We start from the raw sequence: 15,450 nt of genomic DNA, 5'->3' as shown, positions 1-15,450 counted from the left end.
TCATGTGTGCAGAGACACTGGGGCTAAGATCCACTGCTTTATACAGCTACACTGAGATAACCAATGTGCTGAGAATAATCTACTGCACAGATTTTACTAATTAGTGTTAACACAGTCCATCAAATTTGAAACAAGCACGCACTAACTAAAAACTCTCTTTAAGGTGTATACGATTATAATAATATAGTAATTGACATTTCTTTAATTGGTAAAAGCTTTCACTTTAACACCAGGTTTAACCTGAGGGAGAGATTCCATTTTTCTATCTTTATTACAATTTAGTAAGTCAGTGCTAGTAGGGAGTAGTGGAAGTAAGACGCTGAAAGTCGGTTTCAGCAGATATTTGATCAGAGGCTGCCAATAAGAAACTTGCACTTACCCTTACATGTTTTCCCTGTGAGCTGGTCCCTACCTGTGTCTGGACCAGGTCACTTCCCAAAATAAGCTCTCCGTCCTCTGAAGCTGCTGGCTCTAAGGGACTTGGGGTATCTGAGTCATAGCCCTACTACCCTCATTCAGTTGAGTCTAGTATGTCTCCACCCTTCTGTTTCACCACTATTCATATAAAGATAGTATTATTGACCCCAGTCCCTAACACAGAAGGATGTCTGGTATATATATGTCTTCTCAGTTTCTAAACAGCAAAGAAAAATGGAATGACTCTAGACAGGCAGCAGGAACAAGTAAATATCCAAATATGAGAGAAATCAATGCCAACAGTACCCTCTCCCCTATTCAAATACTCCCACCTCTCTACATCCCAGTTTGTCTATTGTAATCCCAGACCACAACTTCATAACTTGTCTCCTTCACTGAACTGTGAGCCTCTAGAGAGCAAGAAGCAGGTACTATTCATCTTTGTATTCCTAGAATACGTATGGGTTAAATAAAAGTTAGTGTTAACTGACTGGATGGATGAATGTGTGTGTAGATGGTTAGGTGGACAGGTGGCCAGTTGCTAAGTACTCTGCTTCTGGGTCATAGATGGCTTCTGAGAAGAGTCCAGATAAAACTGAAGGATAGGGTCAATGCTAGACCAAGAGGGAAAAGGGAGGATGCAGGAGAGAACAAAGGTTAGAAGCTAGGAAACCTGAATTCTGATTGAGATTCTGCCCTTAACTCACGGTGACCTTAGGTTATTGCAATTGAATATATGTGTATGTTGGAAGGCAGGGATCATCTACAGAATATGTTAAATAGCTACAGAATATGTTAAATACAGACTAGACCAGTAACCTATAAAATATTTCAAACATAGAGCAGACAACGTGTAAAATATAAGGTCAACTTCCATCTATTTAACAATATGGAATCATCTCAAGATAATAACCCTAAGCAGACAGGCCAAAAAGGGGCAAGATTTTCAAAGTCAAATTCTAATTAGAAAATTAAACCAGAATGATACTGAAAGATGACTTCGGTGTTTGGAAGATATCTGTTAGGAAGTAAGAACTATGGCAAGCTTTACATCCGTGCTCTGTGGCTCTTCATGCTAGATGTGTCAAGTCTATCAGTGAAGCTTGTGAGACGTGTTCTTTGGCCTGAAGCTTCAGATATATCTGCTCTAAAAAGCTTGGTCTTCTGGGCAATTCAAGGTTCATTTAGTTCTAGGAGTTAGTTTCTTTAACTTGTTTGTCACTGCTATTTTATTCACTGGCCCTAAATTTCTCTCTTTCAAATTTAAGGATTTTCCTTAGCTCTTTCTATTATCTAAACTTTGGAGAAAAGGGACTTTTTTAACTAACAGATATCCTTTATCATTTTGTTATTGTACTTTTATTGTTTTATTGACTTTTATTAAATTATTTTTGTCCAATAACTTCCTGAATTAAGAGTTCTACACTATTCCTGAATTAAGTTCTAAACTACTTTAGCCTACCTTCAAATGAGCCTTCCCTGCCTCTTTCCCCCTCACACAATCACACACTTCTCCTGCCAATTCATTTATATATTTTCTTTTGCGGGAAATGTTCCATTTCTATTTGACTTTTGAAAGGTGCAAACAGAAGTACACACAGTACTCTACGAACAGACACATTATACTTTTAAACAGAAAAGATAGGTTTTGGGAATTCCCTGGTGGTCCAGTGGTTAGGACTCTGTGCTTCCACTGCAGGGGGCCCCGTTTGATCCCTGGTTGGGGAACTAAGATCCCACACACACAATATATATATATGTTTCTGTTTTATTTTCAATAGTTTCCATAAGATGTCCAATGTTTTGCTGGTTTTAGAGCTGAAAGAAATGATAGAAAACATCTAGCCAAAACCCACTCCACTTCCTCCATTTTTATGGAGGAAGACACTGAGGTCCTGAATAGTCACATGCCTTGTCCAAGTTGCAGCCATTGTTTTTTGTTTATTTGTTTGTGTTTTCTTTTGTTTTTAATTTATTTATTTTTGGCTACGTTGGGTCTTCATTGCTGCACGCGGGCTTTCTCTAGTTGCGGCAAGTGGGGGCTACTCTTCATTGCTGTGCACGGGCTCCAGTAGTTGTGGCACGTGGGCTCAGGAGTTGGGGCTCACGGGCTTAGTTGCTCCGTGGCATGTGGGATCTTCCCGGACCAGGGCTCGAACCTGTGTCCCCTGCATTGGCAGGCGGATTCTTAACCACTGCACCACCGGGGAAGCACCACAGCAATTGTTATCAGTGTCTGCACTGGGACTGGAACAGAGGTATCCTAATTCCAGACCAGAGCCTAGGTCTTCAAGCAACAATTTAATCTCCTACAGTCTTTTAACAGATTATAAAAACCATTCAATTATCCTTCCAGTGTGAGCTCATACTCAGTGAAACATCCCTAACTGACTTTAGTGCCCATTCACAAACCTTTTGCCTTGTACAACTTCTTACTAGGTAGTTTGATAAATTACCCAGAGGAAATAGTGTCATTTGATTGTCTAATGTCAAGTTAGATCCTAGCACTGGTCCTTGATATCCTCACTCCTTATATAATTCCCTATTTTTTTTTCACAAAATTTTACCTTCCCTCAACCTCCAACAAGAAGTTGTATGTTCAAAACTCCTACATTTAATATAAAACTAACAGTTTGTTAAGTATGAAAGTAGGATTACTAGTACCTCCTTCAACTTCTGGATGGGGCCATGTGGCAATCTGTCACACTCCAGTATAAAGGCCATTAATAATGAGAGGCATCCATTTAGCCAACAACTCAAAGCCTTACAACTGTCAAGGGAGTGGTTCAATGAACATTCTTAAACTGATGCTACGAATTCAAATTGGGACAATCTGTCTTGAAGGTAATTTCACCATAGGAATCAACAGCCTTAAACATATTTATGTCATTAGGCTCAGAAAATAATCAGAGAGGTGCATAAAAACTTTTATATGAGAATATGCATCACTGCATTATTTATAATATATAAAACTGGAAACAATTTGAATACCCAACAATAGGGGAATAATTAAATAAATTAAGACACATCTAAAATACGCATCCACAATTAAATAATATATTGAGGAATGTTTACAGACCACGTTAGAGAATAAAAGCAAGTTATACGACGGAATGTTCAGCATATATGCACACCGGAAAAAAATGGAATGTTATAAAACAAAACATTAACAGTAGTTATATATTCTTATTACCTACCTTTTATCACTAAAACAAAATCTTTGGATCACAGACTTTGGAATTCAAAGAAATATGGTTTGAATTGCTCTCTACATGTCAGCAACATAACCTTGGCCAAGTTACTTAACCTCTATACTAGAGCTTCCTCATCTGTAAAATGAGATAAACAATACCTACCTCCTTGGGTTGCTATGAATTTTTAAAAATTAGGACATACATATACATCACCTAGTATTTTACATGTGGTAAACATTCAATAAATGGTACCTACTTCAATTACTATATTATATTATTATACAATTGTTTCTTTTAAAATCAGGGGAAAAATAAAGGTTAAAAAAGAAAAGTTGTGGAAGATCCCACCAGTCAGAAGGGTTTAATAAATAACTTCTTAAGTCAGAAAACCCTCTGATCTGTCTACTTTAAAATAAACTTTAAAAACAAATTCTTCAACAGCAACCAATATACCTCATCTTTGGTATCTCCCTTTTAATCCTGCACTTAATTTTGCACCCTGATCATAAAAGTGATCTTGCTGTGTCTCTAGCTAGCCTCCTCCCTATCATGTACTTTTTTTTTTTAACATCTTTATTGGGGTATAATTGCTTTACAATGGTGTGTTAGTTTCTGCTTTATAACAAAGTGAATCTGTTATACATATACATATATCCCCATATCTCTTCCCTCTTGCATCTCCCTCCCTCCCACCCTCCTTATCCCACCCCTCTAGGTGGTCACAAAGCACCGAGCTGATCTCCCTGTGCTATGCAGCTGCTTCCCACTAGCTATCTATTTTACGTTTGGTAGTGTATATGTGTCCATGCCACTCTCTCGCTTCATCCCATCTTACCATTCCCCCTCCCTGTGTCCTCAAGTCCATTCTCTATGTCTGCGTCTTTATTCCTGTCCTGCCACTAGGTTCATCAGAGTCAGGTTTTTTTTTAAGATTCCATATATATGTGTTAGCACGTGGTATTTGTTTTTCTCTTTCTGACTTACTTCACTCTGTATGACAGACTCTAGGTCCATCCACCTCACTACAAATAACTCAATTTCGTTTCTTTTTATGTCTGAGTAATATTCCATTGTATATATGTGCCACATCTCCTCTCATGTACTCTTACAAGCTTTTACTATACTGACTTCGAAGACCCTGGCAAGCACCCCTTAAACTCTCTCTTTCGGCTTACCTGCAACACCTTGCAATTCAGTTATTCTTCTTGCTTGGGAAATCATCCCATTTCCTGAAAGCTACTTTTACTCCCTTACAATAGGGTCTTTTACTTTAAGGCTGTAATTTCTTACAGTAGCAATGCTTATAGCTTAATTTCATTACACAGTATTCTTTTCTTCCTTTTTGAGTTAAGGTGAAATAAAATTAACTCTGCTTTGAAGTTTAAGAAATTTTAAACAGGGCTTCCCTGGTGGTGCGGAGGTTAAGAATCCGCCTGCCAACGCAGGGGACACGGGTTCGAGCCCTGGTCCGGGAAGATCCCACATGCCGTGGAGCAACTAAGCCCATGCACCACAACTACTGAGCCTGCACTCTAGAGCCCGTGAGCCACAACTACTAAGCCTGCATGCCACAACTACTGAAGCCCGAGCACCTAGAGCCCATGCTCCGCAACAAGAGAAGCCACCGCAGTGAGAAGCCCGTGCACCACAATGAAGAGGAGCCCCCGCTCGCCGCAACTAGAGAAAGCCCACACACAGCAACGAAGACCCAATGCAGCCAAAATTAAATAAATAAAATTATTTAAAAAAACAGAATTTTAAAACATATCTTGAAGCTTCTGAAGACGCTGAAAAGTACCACAAAAACCAAGACTGTATATCATTTCTTGGAGTTGAATTTCATCAATTTCTTATATCTAAATGATGGAGAAATAATATGGTACAGTATAAAAGTCAAGGACTTTTAGAGTCAAAATTGGTTTCACATCCTAGTCCTGCCACTTACTAGCTATATGACCTTGAGAAAGTTAATTAACCTCTTGGATCCTCAGTTTTCTTACATGTAAAATGGTGAAAAGTAACATCTAACTTCATGGGTTATTATGAGAAGCGGGAGAATATAATACAGTGCCTGGTAAACAGCATTCACTAAATGTTAGTTCATTTCCTCCCTAACTGTTTGCATATCATAAACTCAATACATTCTTGTTCGGGAGAATATAATACAGTGCCTGGTAAACAGCATTCACTAAATGTTAGTTCATTTCCTCCCTAACTATTTGTTTGCATATCATAAACTCAATACATTCTTGCATATCATTAATTTTTACCTTATTTTTATATATTCAATGATTAAAAATAAAAAATATTACTAATATTATGGGGGCAAGAGACAGGTATGAAACTTGTTACCTTATAAAAAGTTTAAAAGATTGGGAAGCACTGTTTAAAGACAAACTCAGAAAAAAAATAAAGGTTATTAAAAAACAAAAATCATGAGAAGATCCCACATGGTCACAGCTTTTGTACTGGCCCAAAGTGATTTTATACTACAAGCACCTGAAACAATCCCCTACAAAATCTCACAGTTAAAAAACCTTACCATATTGATCAAATATAGACAATAAACTTAGTGCTAGGCATAGATCCACTGACACAAAACTGAGAGTAAATGAGTCAACGATTCTAAACTGTTTCTGAATAGTAGAATATCACAAGCTTTCTAGCATGGAAGGAAAGAATGAAATGGGTTACCCCAAATGGAAATATACAAATTAGGTATCAATTCATGGCACTTACTAAAACTTCTACTTAAAATTCTTTACCTCCAGCGAGCAACTAAGCCCGTGAACCACAACTACTGAGCCTGCACTCTAGAGCCTGCGTGCCACAACTACTGAAGCCCATGAACATAGAGCCTGTGCTCTGTAACAAGAGAAGCCACCGCAATGCGAAGCCCGCATACTGCAATGAAGAGTAGCCCCTGCTCGCCGCAACTAGAGAAAGCCCACCCACAGCAACAAAGACCCAATGCAACCAAAAATAAAAATAATTAATTAAAAAAAAATCTTTACCAAAACCACGTAACACATTTAGAAATACTGTAAGTACTATACACTAATAAAGTTCTAGGTGAGTAAAACTTTAACATCATTGCAGCTAGGCTGTATGTCTATGGCTGCTTCTGCTTTACAACAGCAGAGTTTGGAAGTGTGACAGAAGCCATAAGGTCTGCAAACCTAAAATACTATTCAGCCCTTTACAAAAGAAGTTTGCTGCCCTCTGTCCTTGAGGGTGGCAATCCTGGCTCACTCATCTCCTCCCCACACACACCTCGTATATAGCTTCTATGTATTTGGTGTTAAAAAAAAATCTATTATACTGAATTGAATCGACAAACTTTAAAAACAGAGTTGGAGACTGCCTGTGTTATCAGAGGCACCAAGCAATAAAGTTACCAAAATTTGGAAAAGCACGTCAGAAGTCAGAGCATCATGTGTACTCTGACTACACCTAATATTTGATACATGCTTATATTTTATGCCTCTCTTTACCATTAAAAAAAAATCAGAGAGAGAATATCATTTATCTTAGTCTTTTTTATTCCTTAAGGCCATCAGTTCATTATACTGTAAAACATGTCCTCTAATCCTCTGTTTTTCTTCCATCTAGTTGTTTCATTCCTTTGTTAATTTAATTATTCAGTGGATTTATAGAGCAGTAACCAAGGCTGGTAGCATGCTGAGAACTGAGAGAACAAGGATCCTTAAAACTTGGTCCTTGCCTGTAAAGAATATCTAATTTTAGTTTAAAAGACATGTTTCAAAAAGGAGAAGAAGCACTATTTAAATAATGCCAACAAATCAACAAGTGGGCCAAGTCAGGTATCTGTTACTATCACCTAGTTTCAAATATCCACCAGAAAAACACACACACACAAACACACATTACTTTAAATGTTCCACCATCTTGAATCAAAGAATTTCTGAGAACTGGGAAAACAGCCCACTCCATCATAGCTGCTACTGCTGGGGGGAAAAAAAAAAGCATCAAAATTGTTTACAAATTCCCTAAGGCATTATATTCTTCCAAAACAGCAAAAGCAGTAAATAACCTTCTAGATAAATATGAACTGCCTGAAATTGTTATAAAACGCTAAAACTTCTATCTTGAGACTGCAACATTTAACTTTCAAGATAGACAATAGTTGTACCAGAGGAAAATTTTTAAAAAATAATAAATTCTGCATCAAAATGGTAGCTGTGATGGAGAAATATGGAGACTAGTCACTCAACAAACATCTGTTTAGCATTTATCTATAAGTATACAAATACTTATTTAGCATCTATGACAGGCTTTGTGCTAAATTCTGGGCAGAGTAGTGAGCAAGACAGACACAGACTCTTCTCCCTTAGAAACTAACATAAAGGAGAAATCCAACAGAAAAAGAATACATGCATCAATATGTTGAACCAAACATCCATGTTTATTTATTAGGCCACTCAGTAGTAATAAAAGTTAATAGCTGTTCATTTAATAAACAAGTAACTACCATGTATCGACTGCAATGCCAATCACAGAAGCAAGCATATAAGTTCTTGCCCTAAGACTTAACAACCTAGGTGCTTATACATATACAAATAATTTTGATATAGTATAAGAAATAATTTAATAAAAAACTGTATATGACTTTCTAAGGAAGTACTTAGGATAAAACAACTTTATTCTACTAGGGAAAGGGAACTCGAGTCAGGTAAGGCTTCACATCAGTAACCTGAGTCTTAAAAAATGAACAGCAGGGGCTTCCCTGGTGGCACAGCGGTTAGGAATCACTGCCTGCCAGTGCAGGGGACACAGGTTCGAGCTCTGGTCCGGGAGGATACCACATGCCGCAGGGCAGCTAGGCCCGTGCGCCACAGCTGCTGAGCTTGCGCTCTGAAGCCCGCGAGCCACAACTGCTGAGCCTGAGTGCCACAAGTACTGAGGCCCGCGTGCCTAGAGCCCGTGCTCTGCAGCGAGAGAGGCCACCCAATGGGAGGCCCGCGCACCGCAAGGAGGAGTAGCTCCCACTCGCCACAGCTAAAAGAAAAGCCCGTGCGCAGCAACGGAGACCCAATGCAGCCAAAAATAAAAATAAATAAAGTAAATATATTAAAAGAAAAAAAAAGGACAGCAGTTTGCCAGGCAACGAATTTTAGACAGAAGAGAAAACTACAGTAAGTAAAGTCATAGCACAGGGTACAGTACAGTGAAGGAGATGGAGAATGAGGCTGCAGTCAGTCATTTAGGGGTTAGTTCATGAACAGTCCTGTATATCACAATGGCATATTTATACAATTTATATAATCACCATGGGAAGTTTGGACCTTGGTAAATTTATAAAAAGGAACTTGGTAAATTAATTTAAAAAATTATAGTACCATAATTAGCTGTGTAGTATAGAAAAATAACTGATGGCTGTGTGAAGTGTTAAAAAGGCTAAAGGACCAGAAACAAAGAGACCTGTTTTTAAAGGCTATTATTAATACAACAGGTCAGAGGAGAGAGGCTAGACCAACAGAATAACAGTGAGAAGGGAGAAAGTGGAGTGTTGATGGCATTATTCAAGGTAGTGGATAGGTGAGAATCACCATGCATAGGGAGGGGATATAACAAGCTACATTTTAGATAAGCTGAATTTTGTATTTTTATTTGTAGGACTCACTGGTAGACAACTGAAAATTCTTATTAACTCCATTCTTCTCATTCCTTCCCACTCCAGAATAACATGTACTCATTAAACAATTTCTTTTTAAAGTGCTTACCACATAACAGGCACCTTTATAAATGTTGGAAATACACAGACAGCAAAGTCCCTCTTCAGGGAGCTTACATTTTAGCCTCCTCTTATGATAACAATGATAGGAACACTGTTTTACAGTGAAAGGAACAGTGAGGAAAGAATAGGGCAAGGTTAAAAATATGGATATACAATACATAATCCATGTGATTTCTTCAAAGGTAAGCTTCAAGGTAAATATTTTAAATTCCAATTGCAACTGAAAAATAAAAGTGGTCTCTTTTTTTTGGTAATGAATAAGCACTTGATAATTTACATGTCTGATAGGTTTTGATTTTCATGTATAAGGTTTGCTTACACTGAAACATATATGTGGCTAATTTTCTTATATGTTACATCATCCTAATAATACTAGGAGTTACACTCTTCAGGAAAGTACTGAAAATTGAAAGGCTACCAAGTCATACAAACTGAATTTTGTTCAAACTGCTTTAAAAATTGTTAATATTCTCCTCTTAACTTTAAGGTTTCTTTTCTACTTGTCCATGAGAAGCAGCTTTGCTGAAGCAAAGTCTGGTCATGACTTGTGATTATTAAACAATTAATTGTAAGATAGTATTTTATTCAAAGTACTATGCAGGTATTTCCTCCTACATTTTTAGCTTTTAATCTCCCAAATAGGCTAATGAACCTGAATTCTTAATCCCTAAAAGAAAGCTTACATGAGACAGTTATTTAACATCTACAACTGCAGATATATATTTCAAAAACTTTAAAATAAATTGCATCTTTTTAAAAAATGGTATGAAAAATGTCTTCTTCAATTCCTTGACAAACATTTGATTGTCTACTATTTTCAATAAGATTAGCAAATATATCCCATACTTAGGTCATTTGTTCTTTGTTATCCTACACTTTGTCAACTTCCCATCACTTTCAGTACTTCTAAGTTTCCCCAAAGTTATTATTATCAACTCTCTTATGTTCCACCTCATCATTGGTCACTGCCTGGACCAGTGATTCCCTACAGAAGCAGAACAGACCCTTAGGGACCTTCTGAAAATTTGCAAGGACATTTTTTGGTTGTCACAATAAGCTGGGTAGGAAGGAGGGTATTTAGTGGATGAGGACTATGGATCCTAGAAGTCCTAAAACAACAAACAACTGCCTGCATCCCTCAAGATTTTAAAAGACTCTACTGGACACTGAGTAGGTGAAAAGCTTATCTATGATCATCTTAGTCTAGGACTTCACTACATATAAAATATTATCATTTTTGCACCATTTTAGTGAAGACTGAATTTTCCAGAATTGCAGCTATCATGTAAATTGAGGTAAGATTCCACTTTGTTTCATTCAAAATTTTACCAAAAATTGTTCACAACTTGGGAAAAATTAGTTTGTCGATGACGATGGCTCTTATGGTATTTGAACTGCCAATGTAATACATCTGAAATCAGCCTGCATTTATAGCCATCCCACTCACAATGATTTCTTTGCACTGGTGCAATATGCCAGCAACTGATCAGTTCTTCATTGTGTCTTCTAATGTAATCATGCCTGAGTACTTACATATTTAAATAGTAGACACGTTATTTTCTAATAAAATACTTATTTTACCTTTATGCTTCAATTAGAGCAGTACACTGATTTTTTTAAATTATGCTTATGGGTATTTTTTATTGCCTATAAATCTTTAGGATATTACAGGAAACTTTAATATTTGTTATAAAAAGGGGGCTCTGGGCTGGACAGGTTTAGAATCACTGGCCTACACTTTAGCCTTCAGGTGCCCAGACTACTAAAGATGTCTCCTAACTGATAGCTTGGATTCTATACACTCCCTTTTCCAAATAAAAGTACCTACAGATGTAAAAAAAATCACCAATATTATTTCTATCTTCAAAATACCACAGGGCTCCAATTGCCTTGCAAATCAGTCCAGTACTGAGATTTTTACAACTCTCCATAGAGAGGTGAGTTCTGCCTAACCTAATATCTTATCCAGTTTACATCACAGACTGAACACTCTATTCAGAAAGCCTTATTTCTGGGATCTATCCTCAATATTTTGAAATATTTTGAAATAACCTATAAGGAGAAAGAACCTGCATATATATATATCCGAATCACTCTGCTGTACACCTGAAACCAACATAACATTGTAAATCAACTATACTTCAATTTAAAAAAAAAAGTTAAATAATTAAAAAAAAGAAAACCTTATTTCTAAGGAGTCAGCAAATCACAGTGGAAAGAGTGTTAGGATTTAGAACCTTAGGCCCACCACTTATTAGAATGATCCTGGATGAGTTACCACTTTCTGAGTCTCCTCGTTTAAGTGACAACTGAAAATGACCTTCTTCACAGGGCTGTGGTATGGAATGAATCAGACATAGCAGGAACTCAAAGAGTTTGCTACTTCAAACTTTTTATCTGTTTTGTTCGTTTACTTCTTCCAAGGATGATACCTGGCTGGTATCCAGCAGTGCTCAAGAAATGTCTGTTGAACAAAAGCATATTGCTTTCTGAAACCTTTCCAGCTCACTAACTCTGGTCCAGAAGTTTATCAGGTAAGTAACCATAACTGAGCGCCTACAAATTGAGTGCTTACTTGAAGTAAACACCCAGTCTGCTCTTCGGAAACAAAACCTGCCAGAAAATGACAGGTCAACAATAAAAGATGTCACAAGACTGTGTATGACTAGTCAACGAACAGTATGTACAACAAGTGCTGTGCATCGAAGGGCAAGACATATCACTGTTGGCTGGATCAACACGGAAGGTGGTGTGGAAAAGGGATGAAACAGACTTTCTCCAACTAATCCATTCTTCTCACACGTAGCCTGAGAGAACTTTACAATTGTCCAACAGGTCACTCCTCTGCTTAGAGCTCATCAAAATGCAGGGGACACGGGTTCGAGCCCTGGTCGGGGAAGATCCCACATGCCAAGGAGCAACTAAGCCCGTGAGCCACAACTACTGAGCCTGCGTGCCACAACTGCTGAAGCCCACGCGCCTAAAGCCCGTGTTCTGCAACGAGAAGCCCGCGCACCACAACAAAGAGTAGCCCCCGTTGGCGGCAACTAGAGAAAGCCTGTGAGCAGCAACAAAGACCTAACGCGGCCAAAAATAAATAAATAAATTTATTTTTTTTTAAATAATGTTTATATTGATTTCACGTCAAAATATCACTGTGGACATACTGGATTAAATAAAAATGCATTGTTAAAATTAAATCCACCCATTTTTTTCACTTCTTAAATATGGCTACTGAAAATCTAAAAACACGTATGCGGCTCGCATTGTTTCCAGCCTGAAGAGACCCCCTTACTATGTCTGACTGGGCCCTGTTTACCTGGCCTACGACTCTGTAGATGACACTACTGGCGCCTGAAACGTTTTTTCCTCTTCACCGAGTCTGCCGCTACTCATTCTTCAGACTTTAGTTTTACAACGATGGTTACAGCGCTTTCTCCTAGAAGCCTCCCCTGGCCTCACCCCCTAGCCCCGAAAGACTGGACTGCGGTCTCCTCCTACATGGTGGGAACACCCACCCTACAGCACTTATCACACTGCATCTGCAATTGCCTGTTCCCTGGTCTGTCTTCCCGACAAGAATGAAAGCTCCTTGAGGGACCAGAGATTCTCCGAACACGCCTACTCGTCAACGCCGGGCACCTAGGAGCATCAACTCTGAATAAATGAGGGGTGGTACAAAGATAGTGGATGAACACAGGGACGACCCCGGTTCGGCGGTAAGGGTGTAGAGAGGTGAGACAGGGACTGGGGTGCGGGGGGGGCGGTGGGGGAGCGCTAGCGGGTAAGCTCGGGCAGCTTGGAGCGGGAGAACGGCAGGAGAGCCGGCAGACTCACCAGTCTCTGGTCAGTGTCGGCGTCCGACAGCTTGGTCGGGGGCGGCGAGGCCTCAGCGTAGCGCAGGCCCTCGCCGGCGCTGGCGACGCCGCCACGGGCAGCCATGACTCTGCGGCGCGGGGCACTCGGAACGCCCCGCTGCCTACGAGGCGGCCGCAGGGACAAACTAGTTAGGACGGGTCCGTTCGCGGTTTTACCTATGCCTCTCCCGCTGCGCTAGTGGAGGGCGGGGCCCCAAGGGATCTCGTTCTCACCCAGGCTCAGACCAACTTGTCCCCTCAAGCCAAAGGTCAGATCCGAGCTGGGGCCCCTAGGGTGTGGAGGAGTTTTTTCTTTGTTTCAGATTTGCAGGCCTAAAGCCAACGTTGGGACTCGTTGGGGCAAAGCGTGATGGGGCCCGTCTTCCTTCCCCTATCCTGACCTGAGAGCCTGGGTTTAAGCCCTGCAGTCTGATGTTAGATCTGATGTTGGTCTCATCAGATGCCGCACCAGGAGAGACCCAGAGAGTCTAAGTGCAGTGCCCAAGTTCCCTGACGTTCCCTGAGACCCACACCAGACCTTTCTAAACCTGCCTTCCCACACACACCCCGCCCAACCACTGATCATACTTCATAATACCAGGGTTCTCCCATCCATGAGGGCAATAGAAGTGGCAATCTGCTTACTCCACCCCTTCCCACCATATGACTGGCTCTATGTACGATGAAATTACAAAGAAGAAACTTGTAACCTTCCACCCCACAAATGGTTTTGTACTGACTTGGATATAGAAAGACCCACTTTGTCATTCGTTTTTTCTTTATTTTATTTTTCAGATTTATTATTATTAATTTTTAAGTAAAGCCTTTTGGAGCAAAAATTAACCAACAAATGAAGCCAATGTAGTGCTTTCCAACTCCTGTACCAACTTGGCAGCTCTTTTGCCTTTTATACCCATTGCAAAAGCAGCTTACAAATCTTTTCTTTTTTTTTTTAATTCCTGATTTAAAAGTTTTGAGGATCTACTAATTTATTGATTTAGTTAATATTATTAGCAAGCCCAAGAAGTTAGGGCCTGGAGGAATTTACAATCCAGTAGGGAAGATAAAACTAATACGAAGTGATTATAATGTATTCCAGAGCATGAGACTATATGCATCATACAGCAGTATAAAGAGGAAGGGACTAGGAGGATAGAAGAGATCTGAGTTCTGGTGTATGTTCCTTCATTTTCTAGGCTTGTGTTCCTGAATATACCCATTAACTGCTTCATATCTCTCCTTACCTGTGGAAGGGGAGTAACATTTCTCCAACATTCTGACTCAGGGAAATTGTAAGGATAAAATGAAAAAAGGAAAAACAAGAATATGGAAGTAATTTGTACAATACACTTAAGAAGAGAGTTACTTCCACAATTTGATTGGTGTTTCTGGGAGGGAGTGGCCATTTTTAACCAGGGTCATCAGAGGAGGGTTGGCGGAGACTGAGCCATTGAGGTGGTCAGTAACAAATGGGTAAGACTTTTTTACATGAAAGAGGAGGAAGACTGGAAATGTTAGCTGGAAACAAACAGACAGAAATGAAAAAGGTGGCGTGTAGAATTGGGTTAAAAAAAAAAACATGCCAAGACTCCTCAGAAAAATGGCCTTATTACATAAATTAACTTTCATTAGACTGCTCCACAAGTATCGAGGACGTTGGTGAACTAAGTAAATAAATTGGATTGGAACCCACAGGTCATTCATTCACTCATCCATTCATATATTCGATAAATATGTGTTAAGCATCTGTTAGGTATCAGACACTCTATTCGGCACTGAGTCTACAATGCCAAGTAAATAAATAAGATACAGTAAGTCCCCTACATACAAACCTTCAAGTTATGAACTTTCAAAATGTGAACGTGCGTTCGCATGTCCAATCACATAAGTTAGTTCACGTGTCTGGAGTACACTGTCACATGTGTGCATCCTCTACAAGTGGCTGTGCTTTTATGTACTTTACTGTACAGTACTGTATAGAGCACAGTAGTACAGTACCTTTATTTTAAGTGCAGGATGTCCAGAAGCAAGCGTAAAAACAGCGATGTTGTAGCTGGTACTGCTAAGAAGTACAAAGGGATAACAGTGGAAACAAAAGTGAAAATAATTGAGAGAGTGGAGTGAGGCGAAAAGATGGTGGACGTGGTTCATTCTTATAACCTGAATCGTTCAACCACCGGCACGATTCTAAAGAACAAGAACAAGATCATGGAATGTGTGAAGT

General features: G+C 39.3%; 1 protein-coding gene across 1 annotated transcript in view; it reads right to left on the bottom strand.

Annotated features, from left to right (window-relative positions):
• Positions 1-13,349, bottom strand: part of DNAJC15 (DnaJ heat shock protein family (Hsp40) member C15) — a 63,189-nt gene extending 49,840 nt beyond the window's left edge. Inside the window, exon 1 of the mRNA XM_024755474.1 lies at positions 13,207-13,349. Within this exon, the coding sequence (XP_024611242.1) occupies positions 13,207-13,311 (105 nt within the window). The 5' untranslated portion in view covers positions 13,312-13,349. The remainder of the gene's footprint in view (positions 1-13,206) is intronic.
• Between the last annotated feature and the right edge of the window lie 2,101 nt (positions 13,350-15,450).

Source organism: Neophocaena asiaeorientalis, unplaced genomic scaffold (assembly GCF_003031525.2).
Source record: "Neophocaena asiaeorientalis asiaeorientalis breed wild unplaced genomic scaffold, Neophocaena_asiaeorientalis_V1.1 scaffold59, whole genome shotgun sequence".
Classification (NCBI taxonomy): domain Eukaryota; kingdom Metazoa; phylum Chordata; class Mammalia; order Artiodactyla; family Phocoenidae; genus Neophocaena; species Neophocaena asiaeorientalis.
Note: the sequence above shows the minus strand (reverse complement) of the source record. Positions and strands in the feature narration are given on the sequence as shown.